Genomic DNA, 13,385 nt, shown 5'->3' with positions numbered 1-13,385 from the left:
CACTGTTAAGCCCTTTTGCCTGACATCAGATAGAATAAATAATTCACAGGAACTCTTTTTATACAGAACATATTCAATATGAGCAGGCTCTAGTAATAAATAAAGCATGATGAAGCCAAGAGCAGTTAAATCCAGAGACTGATCTCTCCAGAAAATACAGTCTTTCCAGGATATGGACCAGGTTATGCCAGATTAGATGGCCTAGGCAAGTAGGCAAGAAAAAAAAATACATTGGTGATTTCAGGCCCTGCTATACATACATTAGGGCTCCTATGTAGAAATAAATGGTAAAGAAAGGATGGAGATTCTATGCAGAAGCTCGAAGTAAATACAATATCTTGCACAATAACTTCAACACAGAAGACTGTAATTAAAAAAAAAAAAAAGTCATATTTGGGGACACACATTTTTAAATAAACAGATTAAACCTATCAAAAAAAATCACATGTGGCTTAAATTTCCTTGAAATATGAAAAGCAGGATAGGAAAAAGTTGTTTGGAAAAAGAGCATGAAAACAACTCAGCAGGAAAACTGAAACATATTACATTTGCTGTCAGAGAACCATCATTGAATTTTCAGATCCTCAGATGCAGAGGAGGACACACTGCTTTCCTCTCTTGCTTCAACTTCTTTTCTCTTAATAAAACTGTTGTTTAGTTTGAAATTTCACATCTGTTTTATACAAACTGCACGAGTATTTTAAACTTCAGCTTTAAATGCTGTTAAGCCATCATTTGCTGCTCGCAGTATGGTTTATAATTGGGATCACGTACTCCCTTCTTGAACCGGGAACTGAAGCCAGGATTCCCTGTCCCGATAAATACCTCAGAAATCAGTGACAAACTGAGTCTCATCTTCTGCGAGCTGGGCTCTGTCAAGGATGACAGCCTTCTGGTTGCTACCCATTCCTACACTGTCTCAGAAGGAAGAGGAACATGCTGGGAATCCTAAGGTACCAGTCACTACAGAGGAGACTTTGGCATGACGCTTTTTGGTTTTTCCTTTTTTTTTTTTTTTTGACTTGTCTATTTGTAAGTAATTTGTTTGTTTTCAAAATCTCCCTTACTTCCCTTTCCCCAAACTAAGTTAAACCCAAGTGAGCATCCTGTTTAAAAGTAAATAAATAAACAAAAAATCTAGCTATGTAATCAAATCTCAAGTATGTTGCTTATACAATTGACCTGAACTGTCAGCAAGAAAAGTCCAGAGTTCTGGTATTTTATGCCCTTAAGATCTACGTTTTGGCTTTAAAGAGGCCTTTTTTTTTTCTTTGGTTTGCCTTTTAGACACCTCTGAAATGTAGTATTTTTACAGATATAGTGCCTTTTGAGGGTTATTTTCTAACCTTTCTTCAGTCTCCTGTCTCAAGAGTGTGTATGTGTCCATGGGTTTTTTTCCCTTTATTTCTGCTTCTCAGGGCTACTCATAATCTCTTGGGTCTATAAAGCATGTCCAGGTTACTTTTACCATTTGGAAACTGAACATACGTCAATACAGGAATCTGAACTAAACCTGTTAAGTTTTATTGTGGTTTAGGAAATCTCTCTGGCAGTATCTTGCAAGCTGGGCAAGTGGTGTTCTTCAGGCCTACTTAGGTTATAATCCATTTGAGGCATGTTTTCCTTATCTCTTGTACGAACACTGTTTCAGTGTTTGCATTTTGTCTCTAAGTACAAATGAAAAATAAAAGACGTAATGGCAAGTCCCTCTAGTAAGCTCCAGCTTTGCTTCATATCCACCATTGAAGACATACTGATTGTTCCCAGTCTTAAAGAACTATATCTTAAATAAGACAAGTAGTTGAAAATAAATGCATTTTATTTGAACCTCTGTATTCTGTTTCAGTGATATTTTGCATGTTCTTTTATTTGAGAGGGATGTTTGAAGTTAAAATTCAGTGGTCTTACAGAGTAAAGACTCTGTATTTAGGGCATTTAAAATGTGTGGTTGATTTTATTTTGCTCTTAATTTTTGTACGCTGACTGTATTTACATTTTATGCCCAGATGGTTTTCTTTAAAGTCTTAGTATAACTTACATGTAACATCTTGCGCCAGTGTTGTTTTCTTGATTTATGCCTCTGTGTTTGAATAGTTTGAAACTTTGTTAGGGCACCTAATGGGGAAACTGCTTTTTTAACACTGGGGATGGCTGTTCTCCATCAACGGAAAACTGGAAACACGGTTTGTGTGAATTGTGGGACAGTATTATTGTCACATTGTGCTGCTGTGTTTTTTGTTTTTGTTTTCTTTAAAGAAACCCAAAACCTTTACCCAAAGTTGAAAGAGCATTCTTCCTTATCATTTTAAGTATTGCTCTGGAATTAAGGATTAAGTTATATCTACTTTTCGTAAGGGATCTTATTCTTCCCATGTAATAAAATGCATATAAGGTGTTAAGTCCTCCATGTCCAAGTTAACGATGAAACTTATGAGCTGTTGTTAACTATTCATGGAGGGAATATCTAATGTAAGGTAGAAGGAGGAATGTTCATTGAGTAGATAAAAGCCTGCAGACACTATTGGCAATGACCATTCTGTACATTATCTAAAACAAAAGGTTATACCGTAAATAAACATTTATAGTAAATTTTAAAACTAGTCTGCAACCTGATGTGCAAGTTAGATGTCCCTTACTGCTAGCAGATAATTTTGTTCAGTGAGTAGAAGAACCTGTTTTGCTATGGCAGTCTAAAAATTAGTATGAATACAAGTCCATAACTTGTTGAACTGAGCTAGCAATTGAGAGTATTTTCAAAACAAAATAGCATGGGCTTCATTTTTTCTACATCTGGGGAGATCCTGAGGGCTTTTGGTATTACTTGAAAGATGAATTGATCAGTGATGAATGACATTATGCAGCTAGCACAAGGAATTGATTTCTTATCAATTTTCACTGGACTGGTTATAAAATGATTTAGCTGCAATGTCTACCAAGTATTTTTGTACCACTGTTGAACAAAATAGGCTAATAATATTCACAAACAATGACATTTTTGTTTTCTTTTGAAATGTGCTGTTGCCAGAGTTCTGTTTCATCCCAGTTTAGGGAAAGGAAAAGTAGAAAAGCATTCTATTTGTACAAACTGAATGCAATAGAAATTACATAGATTAAAGCAAATTCTTTACTGTATATGTGCTTAGTTTTACTGTAAGCTGGGGAAGCGTAAGTAACATTGGTAAACTGAAGCTAGTTACACCTTACTGGCATATTTAAATCTTTTTAGAGAGGACAGACTTCTGTGCAATCCCAAAGAGATGCAATCTATTTAAGTAATTATTGGATACACAGAAAAGTGCTTATTCCTGTCTGAAAATCTTCCCATATACGTTTATTTGCATCCTATACCCACTTCAGTCAGTGCTTAGAGGAAACTATTATGCTAAAATCACAATGTTGGCAAAATATAAATGTTTCTTATTAGAAAACGTGAAAACAGCAGTTTTCATTAAATCATGGTTTTCAATCTCTTCTTTGCACTCTGTATTCAGATGTACTTTCACCGAAAGCATACCAGAATGTAGAACCTTTACAAACTGAAGCATGATCTGGTCTGTGGCTTTGAGCAAATCTTATTTTCATTTACGACAACATTTACATTTGCCAGGAACATACAATTCTACAGACCATTATTAATAAAGTAAAAAGTTTTCTGAATTAATGTGGCTTGATTAGTTTAGTGGAAGAATTTAAATCCCAACAAAGGACTGTCAGGATTTAATTGCTATTAAGAGTTCTTCATATTTCTGCTTTTTTGTAGAATGGCAAATGCCTTACAAACACTCATGGGAAATTAATAAATAAATAAATAAGGTGCAGGCTTAGGTGTTCTTGGAGCACTTTACTTACTGATTTCTGTATTTTTGCTCAAAGTTGAAAGCAGACAGTTTAAAGCTGAGCTATGAAGTCTTTTCTTCCAAATGATGTTTCTCAGTTGCTGTAGGAAGGGAAAGTATTTGTGAATCTGTTTTGCTTCAGTAAGGTGACTGGCTCCTCATAAGCACTGCCTGCAAAAGTCTACTAGTAAATGTCCCTCCGTTCTCTGAGAGACAAAGGTCTTACCTTGTTGGTCTGAAAGTGTCATGGTACTCTGAATATCCTTCTGATACTCCTCTGTGCTGCCACCAAGATACAGGATTCATGAACTGATACTTTCCCTCATGTCTGGGCTGCGTTATTGCCAATTCATGTTCATGGCTTTCTTTTACTTGTTGCTGATCCTGCTCGCATGCTCATTTTTCTGGCTGTTATCTCTGGTGGTTTCAGCACCTGCTCGTCAGCTACTCACTCACCTGTGCTTCCACCCATCTTTCTGCTTTCATAGCAAGGAAAAGCACTAGAGGTCTCCTTGATGTCTCTGCCCTAAAAATGTACCTCTTCAGGATTACCTCCCCAGAATATATCCACAGCCGATCAAGAAGTTTTTGTATCTGAACTTTGCTCTGCAGCTACATCCAGTCTCCCTGCAGTATGCCATTGCTGTTGCACATTCTTGTGCTTCGTTTCCTGTCCTGAATTCCTGTGTTCCAGAATGATGCTTCCTCTTTTTGGTTGCTTGAATAACAGTCTTGTCCTCCGGCAGATAGCTATCGGTATCCTTCCTCTAGTATTTTTTCCACAATGACCTGTGGCTCAGCCTTTTCCGTCCTCGCCCATAAAAATTTGGAAATAAAGAAGCAACAATTTCATTAAAACTGTTTTTTGACTGGGTCCCTTTGCTGTTTTTTCTTGTTATCTAAGTCATATTAATTTCACCAGTGGGAATTGCTGACTGTAAACATGCTCAAACCTGAGATGTTGAGTTGAAATCAGTCTTCAAGGATATGTTGAACGTAGTCTGATGACACAGCCATCCATTAAATGCTTTGAAGCTCCTTTTTTAAAATCACTTGTGGAAGTTCCAAGGCTTCTCAGCATGGCTTATGTAGGTGAAGCTCCACATAAGCACGACTAGACTCGGAATTGGTTTATTTAAAGCCAACTTTATATGTCTGTTCTGATTTCCCATGTCTCCATGTAACGAAGTTCCTAGTTAAAAAGTTTGGACAGACCCAACTTAGTTCTTTCTGAACCCAGATGTGTCCACCCAACAAGTAAATGGAGGTTTCAGAGCAAAGGGAAGAGTGGAACAAAGTGCAAAGACATGTGGCAATGAGAAATCAACATGTTCCTGAAAACCTCTCTCATAAGATGCAATAGTTACTGGGAAAAGACTAGTTAAGAAAAACATGCTAAATTAACATCTGCTTTTAGCAAGAATAGATACGTTGGCTGTCTCCAATGAAACTACTTTATTAAAATAAAAAATCTCTAATCAGATTTAGAGTACTCGAATACATATAGTGAGAGAAAAGAAGGGGAAGCTATAAAAATGTTCTGCCACTGGTGTACATATATTAAAGAGATTCATTTCTTATAACTGGAAAAAAAAATAAGCAAAAGACATAAGCACTAGTTATTTAATTTGCACTTAACTACCTTTCTTGGCTTTCTCTTCAGAAGCTGTTTGAAAGGAGTCATGTAGCCTGCTACTGTTATCATTTATATAGATTATAGGAAATAAAGGAGACAGCCATTCATGGACAGCTTAAACATATTCTTTTTTCAACATTATCCAACACACTTAAAAAGAGGGAATTCAACATCCAAGTTAACTGTTGGAACACTAGCCCTGAGTCTTCCCAGAAGAATGTAGAATGAATTTAACTTTTCAGGGGGCAAAGATATTTGAAGATATACAAGCTATGTAAAGAGCTTGAGGATAGTCAACTAAATAGTTTTCTGTTGACTCAAGCACTTTTTTTCTTATTGTCACGCAGCATGGGATCAAGGGTGGTGGAAATATGCATGTGAGGAAGCGTGAAGAAATGGCTGTCTCTCTTTGTATATCTTTTTGTGGCTTTTTTAGATTTGGCTTTACTGCAACATAGTTACTGTTGCTACAGTCCAATCTGGAAACTTTCCATCAGAAATGCTATTTTGAGTACTGACTTCTACATGTTTCGTATCTCATTGTTCTTAAATTCATGGTATTTAGAGTTTGGGAGGCAAATTAAACCCCATTTAATTTTAGATGGATTCTCTACTATATGAAGAACCAGGCTTGTTTTGTCACTTTTTTGGATTAAGATTTCTGTTGATTTCTGAAACCAGAAACGTTATACAGAGCTATAGGGGTGGGTAGCAGTCATCTGAATGGCTCCAGTAGCTTGGCACAGGATGTGTGCTTTGCATGTAGGCTAAGGCTATAATTTTTTTTTAATGTTTGGTATTAGTCTAACATTGTTTCAGCTGAGCTAAGTAATGATGAATTCAAAGTGTGATGAACACAGTGCTTCTGGAATTCCTCCTTATGCAATACCAATGCTTATGTGTAGCATCAAGGTAAATTGCCACCCATTTTATTTGCTCTACTTAAATTATATGGTTTTCCCTAGCATCCTTGTGTCCAATTCAGGATTTTAGTGCAAGACAGTTAAATACTAGATGGATGGAAAGAAACGGCAGGATTGCTGGGCTTTTAGGGAACTGGTTAATAGCTGACTCTACCTGGAGTCCAGTTACCAGGGGAGTTCCTAGGAGTCTATTCTTGAACATATCTCTTTAATATCCTATTTGTTATATTTATTGATGACCTGGAGGAGGAAGTAGAACACAGCTTCACTATGTTAGCATGACACCAAACTGGAGGGAGCAGTCAGTATACTTGAAGGTAGCGTTGCTTTTCAGAGTGATTTACCATGGAGGAATGGACCAACTAGGGCTCCACAAAATCCTGTGATGACAAATGCAAAGTCCTGGGATACACTAAATGCATGCCATTGTTGGCTGGCTGGGTAGCAGCTCCTCTGGACAGGATCAGGAGTTCTGGTGAGCAAAGCATCAGCCAGCAGTATCATGGACTGTATCACCAAGAATGTATTCAGTATTGAGGGGAGTGATTATTCCCCTATATTCATCTTATTAGTCCACATCCTAATTACTGTGTCTAGTTTTATGCCTTCAAGTTCAAGAAAGTTGATAAACGAGCAAATTCGGTGCAGAGCCACAAAGATAATCTAGAGCTTTGGGATTGAGTTGCAGCCTGCCTATAGCTGTGAGACAGTTACTGGTTAGATGAAACCAGGCTCTTTACTGAGCTCTGTGTTAGAAGATTGGGAAGCAAGTCATAAGATGAAACAGGAGACTCCAGCCATAAATATATTAAAAAAAAAAAAAAAAATCATTCTGAGGATAATTATGCATTGGAACAAGTTGCACAGATTAACTCTTGAATCTCCATTCTTAGAGATTTTCAAGCTGGATTGTGTTTGCCCTGATCTGAGCAGAAGGTTGAACTAGTTAACTAGTGAACTCCCAACTTGAATGACTCTGTGAAATAATGTCTAAGCAAATAAAAGTAATTCAGTCCACTTGTCTACTCATGAAAACAGGTTTAACTGATCACTGACAGGGTACTTTTTAAAGTTGGACTAAATTGCCCACTGCTAACCCTGAACACAAGAGTAATGTGAATGTTTCCAAACAGCATTCTGCATTCTGTATTTCCATCTGGATTCCCAGTAGCAGAATTTTGATGGATTGGGGGACATAAATGTACATGCTCTGAACCTCTTTCCCTGGTAGCTGCTAAATTAAAATGTTGCCAGGAGTAGTTGCTGCTTCCAAAAGCAAGATGCCAGCAAATTTATGTATTTTCAAGTCTAACTTACTCTTGACTCTTTTATCCAGGAAACAATGCTAACTTGTAAGATTGCTCTCCTTTTGGCCCCACCTTTTTATTTTTTTCCCCTTCTGTGGCATTGTAGTTAAACCAAAATTGGTGATTTTTGTTCTTTTTCTGAGGAGTTTTTTTCCTTTTTTTTTTTTTTTTTTTTTTGTACACGTGCTCTTGATGAATATGAAATGGAAAATCTGGTAGAATTCTAAGTGCATAAAGGCAATGCAATGCAATTGCATTTTAGTAAAATGACCCGTCTTGGATAAGTTTTTGTAACGCATTAGTCACTGCTATGTAAATTAAGGTGGAGAGGAGTTGATGGAGAGGAGTTGATATAGACATTGTGTCTGAGTGTCTGATTTTATGAATGTCAGGAAATCAGTAGTAGATTTCTAGCAGAACTGCTTGGTCTCATTCTCTAGCGACCTCCTGTGTATAATTGTTTTGTACAGTGAGTGGCTCTGTTCAAGCCTCACTTTAAACACCCCAGAGGAGGTATTTAGTAGATGTAACTGCAGTGGAACATTCTCTGTCTTTCTTTCTTCTTTTTTTTTTTTTTTAATATTTATTTATTTATTTATATTTTATTACATAACCTATTGTTTCCTTAAAACATTTTATCAATTCCTGTCCTTCCTAGAGGGAGTTCTTCCTTTAATCTTTTCTTAACAAATTAATATATTTTAATCAAGCTTTTCTCCTGATTATGTTGGTACATTGTCATTGAATTTAACTGGACAGCAGTGGTGTAACTGAGAGAAGAAGATTGGTTCATTTAATCTTTCTGAATAAGTAATCTATTTCTGCAGTCCTTTTTTTTCTTACTTGGAATTTCTTCAAATTTGTCAACATCTTCAGGGTAAGGAGGTTCTCCCAGATCTAATAGCACCTGAATTCTTTTTGAAGTACAGAACATGTTTCCGCAGGCATGTTATTAATTACAGATATTTCCCTAATTCCACTTCTCTGACTATTGTCCAACAGTTCACATCTGCATATCCACATCTGGTTCAAATAAAAAATAATAATAATAATTTAAAAAAAAAGCTGTTGTGTTTTTCATTTTAAACATATAAGAATAATGAGTGTTTTACTTTTTTCATATTTTTAAATCAAAGTTTGCAAATCCTTTTTATAATCTCTTAAACTCTATAATATTGCACAGGATGAGGCAGCTTTTTCTGCTTTACTTAGCTGTATTTACATTCTTGCTTCTGGATAACCAGTGGTTTGAGGTCTAAGACCTTTGTATCGTTTCAATTTTTAATATTTGCTTCATTTACAGCTCGTATAACCCATAACTAAAATCAACAAAGTTATGCAAAACTTCTTCATAAGGTATAAAAACCATCTGTGGTGTGCAGAGGCTATGATAATGTGTTTTGTATGCTTGTATTGCCTTCCATTTGAGGATCTAAATGCAAATTTTTCTCTGTGAGCAATGGGAACATTAAGAGGCATTGTGGAGTTAATGGTCAAATAACTTTTTAGGAGTTGTAATTTTCCCTGTTCTTCCTTCCAGCCAACACACAAGAACATGTATGTGCACATCACTATCTAAATTACTAGCTGTGCCAATCTTGTAATTGCATTTGTACGTACAGGTTTTGAGATACAAGCTATTATAGCTCTTGCTTAGCTTCCCAGTAAAGTATTCCTCTTCTCAGAGTGTAGCTTCCTAACACAGGTAGGAAAAACACTGGCTCCCTTTGCCCCATTTGGTTGCTAACCCAGGTTGCTGCCAAAGCATGCTAAAGAAATAGATTTTGTTCTTTTCTTTTTGCTTTAACCATTTTGATGGAGAGGGGGAAGTTTCTGTAGTGGCTCCTTTTTACAGAGGAGAGTGAGCAGCTCATTTGAATGACCCTGTCATATTCCCAGCTCTGTATACGAGACAAAAGGTTTTAATTTGGAATGTGAGGGATGATTTCAAGAAAAAATTTGAATATGATAAGTACAATAAGGAATGATAAATCATAGGACTGTTTCTGGAGATAAACACTGGCTATTGGTCTACCGGTGTGAAAGGAGTGGGGAGAGGTTTTGTTGTGATGTTAATTTTGCACTGTGAATACCTCTGTAATAAGTAAGAGGTTTTAGTTTGCAGGGGTTAAGTGTAATTCAGAAAGACACATTGAAGCCTGACTCCATAAAGACATAGCTTTCTACATTTGTCTAGAGTGGTTGACCTGGTCACCAGTACTACTGAACCTAAGTAGCATTTAAGACATCTGGAAAACAAGACCACAGTAGGTTATGAAACACAGCTCCCACGGCTCTCATCCAATTGTTCATTTTGTTAATGGCATAATAATCTTTGAAAAGAATCACAGTTTAACATATCTGAACTTGCTCAGACTCTGAAACACTTCCAATCATTGCTGGATTAAGTACATACTCATAATAATAAATCTCATGTTGTATTTAGCATTGTTTGCTTTGTCAGTCAGTGAAACAACAATATGCATATATGCAAAACCTGTGAAGCTTAAATAAACTGGATTAGGGATTTACTATTAGAATCACCTTCTGTTTCTTTTTTTTTTTTCCTTTTTGTACCTTTTTTTTTTTTTCTTTAGGGACTGATAATAAGACATATAGTGTCTCTTTAAAGATAAAATAGTATATGGACACATGGAACTAGAATCCTTTTTGACCAGTTTACAGAGCATCTGCAAATGTTCAGGCGAGTTCATCCCTTGTTTAACTGTCTCTTGTAGTTCTTCTAAACTCAAGGATTGCATAAATACAGAACATACTTCGGCAGTTTTCATGAGTAGTCAGTAGGTGCATTGACTTTTACTGTGAGAAAGAAGAGCACTTTTTTATGTTTGAGTACTGCTTAAACTTAAGAGAATGGCTTATAACCAAACTGCGGAAGACACAGCTTTTACATTGTGTGCTTCTACGTGATGTTTATCCAGTTCCACCAAAACACTTTAAATGTGCTATTAAAATCTCTCAGTATTTTGTAGTCTAAAAAATAATATTGACCTTTTCATTCACATGACTTTTGTGGAATGTTGATGGTAAATGAAAAATACAGGCCAGGAGACTTAATCTACAGCCTTAATTCCACATGAATCCTTAAGGTAAAATTAGTAATAGAATCACAGAATATCCTGAGTTGGAAGGGACCCACAAGGATCATTGAGTCCAACTCCTGGCTCCACACAGGACTACCTAAAAATCAAACCATATGTCTGAGAGCCTTGTCCAAATGCTTCTTGAACTCCGGCAGGCTCGGTGCCATGACCACTGCCCTGGGGAGCCTGTTCCAGTGCCTGACCATCCTGTTGATGAAGAATCTTTCCCTAACACCCAGCCTGACCAGCTCCATGCCACTCCCTCAGTTCCTGTCGCTATCCCCAGAGAGCAGAGCTCAGCGCCTGTCCATCCGCTCCCCCTGAGGGAGCTGCAGGCCGCCATGAGGCCTCCCCTTGGCCTGCTCTGCTCTTGGCTGAGCAAACCAAGGGACCTCAGCCCCTCCTCATATGTCATGGCCACTAGACCCTTCACCATCTTTGTAGCTCTCCTGTAGATACTATCTAATAGTTTTATGTCCTTTTTATCCTGTGGCACTGTTGGTCCTTTTGGCTGCCAGGGCACACTGCTGATTCATATTCAACTTGCTGTTGACCAGAATCCCCAGATCGCTTTCTGTAAGGTTGCTCTCCAGCCTGATGTAACCCCATTTACTATAACCCTTTGAGCTCAACCCACCAGCCAATTGTTCACTCATTGTATTATGTGCTCTTCTAGCTGTATGACATTTTGTCCTGAAGGATACTGTGACAGACAGTATGAAAAGATCAAAAGATTTGCTAAAATAATAATAATAAATTTAAAAAAAAAATCATAAAAAAAATACAGTGGTTTAGCAAAGCTACTTAACTAGATGACAATGATTAAAATGTAAACACTCGTGAATGGGAACAAATTTGCTTGTGTAAATAAAACAGGCAGCATACAAAAACAGACATACATTATGATATACATTGCAAGTAATGCAAAGCAAATGTTTTTAGATACAATTCCATGTGTGTACATCAGTGGTGCATATATAGCCACATATGTCCTAAATATTTTAGGCATGGCATTTTGGGGAATCTATTTACAAACAATAATGATGAATAATAAATTTGTTAATGTTATTATAATAAAAAATATGTGACCATTATATAAATATTTTAAGTGCATATATGGTGCTATTCTGTGATTCTATATGATTCTATGAAATACTTGCCTAAACTGTTACTGAAGTTTCCAAGTGATGAAGAGTCCATAACTTCCCTGAGCTATTTGTTACAAGCGTGGTTGCTCCTTCAACGAGGAGCATTTCTTAATATTTAATTTTTATGCTGCAAATAAAGGCCATCATCATCGCACAATGAATGTGAACAACAGATGAGATAGTCTTTACTCATAAACTTCTATTTAGTGTTTTTGTGCATATTTCCTAATTTCTGATGCCTTAACAGCTCTTGTCCATTCTATCTTTTCTCATAGGTTATATACTCAAGGCATATCTTCGTATTTGTTGGTGATCTCTGGGATTGCACTGCTTGGTTTGCACCCTTCTCGTCCACCCTAGTGGACATACATATATCAGTTAGGGTTTTCCAGGCAGATCAATGTCAGTAGTAAAGGAGATTAATAGGAAAGTTTGAATAAATAAGGAATATTCACATCTAACAATAAGAAACGTTCACATCTAAAGAGGAAAAAATTTCTAACATCCATATATTTACAGTGTATTTGAGTAGAGCAGATGTTGAATATAGATCTTATCAGTGATCATCATTGCTGGTTTATTTGCATCCTTTAATGGAAGGAATGAAAATATGAGATGCATTCATGTGTAAAAAAAAAAAACAAATTTGTTTATAGCAAAGCAATGAATCATCAGGACTGCTGCTAACTTTGAAGGATTGAGACAGATTTTTCTCTGTGCTGGTGCCCTCATGTGGCTTTGATGTTCAACTTCTTGAAAATTAATTAAAAATATCACTGCATGACTGACACTTCTGCTGTGAAAAGTCAGGGAATAATTTTTCTGCAAAGCCTTGTATGTTTTGTGTGAGTACAATATCCTTTGGGAAGGCAAAAATGCTGTCTGCCATATGGCCAGTTGGATTTGGATATGCAAACTCCTCAAGTTCTGTAACTTAAACCAAGAGCATTACTCACTGTTTTCACACATTGATGCATGTGATTCAGACCTTAATCCTCCAAGGGCTGTTGTGGCTAAAAAGATTCTGGTGGAGTCACTACCTCCTTTAGTGATGCTGCTAAAAACACCACCACAGATGTATAAATGCTTTTAGAGATCTATGTTTTTTTCAGTTTTTAGCTCTAATGTCAGGTCAAATTTTTACACTGTACACTGAACTAAAATATGAAAGATTACTTCTATCAGGAAATAGAGTTTAACATGTTCTTTCTTTTCTAGTTTAAAATCATCCCAATTTTGTTCCAGCTACAGCTGTTTTATCACAAAGAAGTCTTTATATTTAATGCTCTGAAGTGCACACAGGATGAAAGTTTCTTTGCACAGCACTTCTGAGTTTGCCTTTAGAATATTTCTAAATTACAGATCTAGGAATTTCACTTTAAAACATGTCATTTAGCCACAAACGTTATGCAACAAAAAAACTTTATATAG

General features: G+C 36.5%; 1 protein-coding gene across 1 annotated transcript in view; it reads left to right on the top strand.

Annotated features, from left to right (window-relative positions):
• Window positions 1-921: 921 nt before the first annotated feature.
• The window catches only part of PRELID3B (PRELI domain containing 3B), a 61,282-nt gene continuing 48,818 nt past the window's right edge, over window positions 922-13,385 (top strand). The window contains exon 1 of the mRNA XM_068700078.1: window positions 922-953. Within this exon, the coding sequence (XP_068556179.1) occupies window positions 937-953 (17 nt within the window). The 5' untranslated portion in view covers window positions 922-936. The remainder of the gene's footprint in view (window positions 954-13,385) is intronic.

The sequence above is a fragment of the Anas acuta genome, chromosome 16, assembly GCF_963932015.1.
Source record: "Anas acuta chromosome 16, bAnaAcu1.1, whole genome shotgun sequence".
Classification (NCBI taxonomy): domain Eukaryota; kingdom Metazoa; phylum Chordata; class Aves; order Anseriformes; family Anatidae; genus Anas; species Anas acuta.
This window is presented reverse-complemented; position numbering and strand designations above follow the sequence as displayed.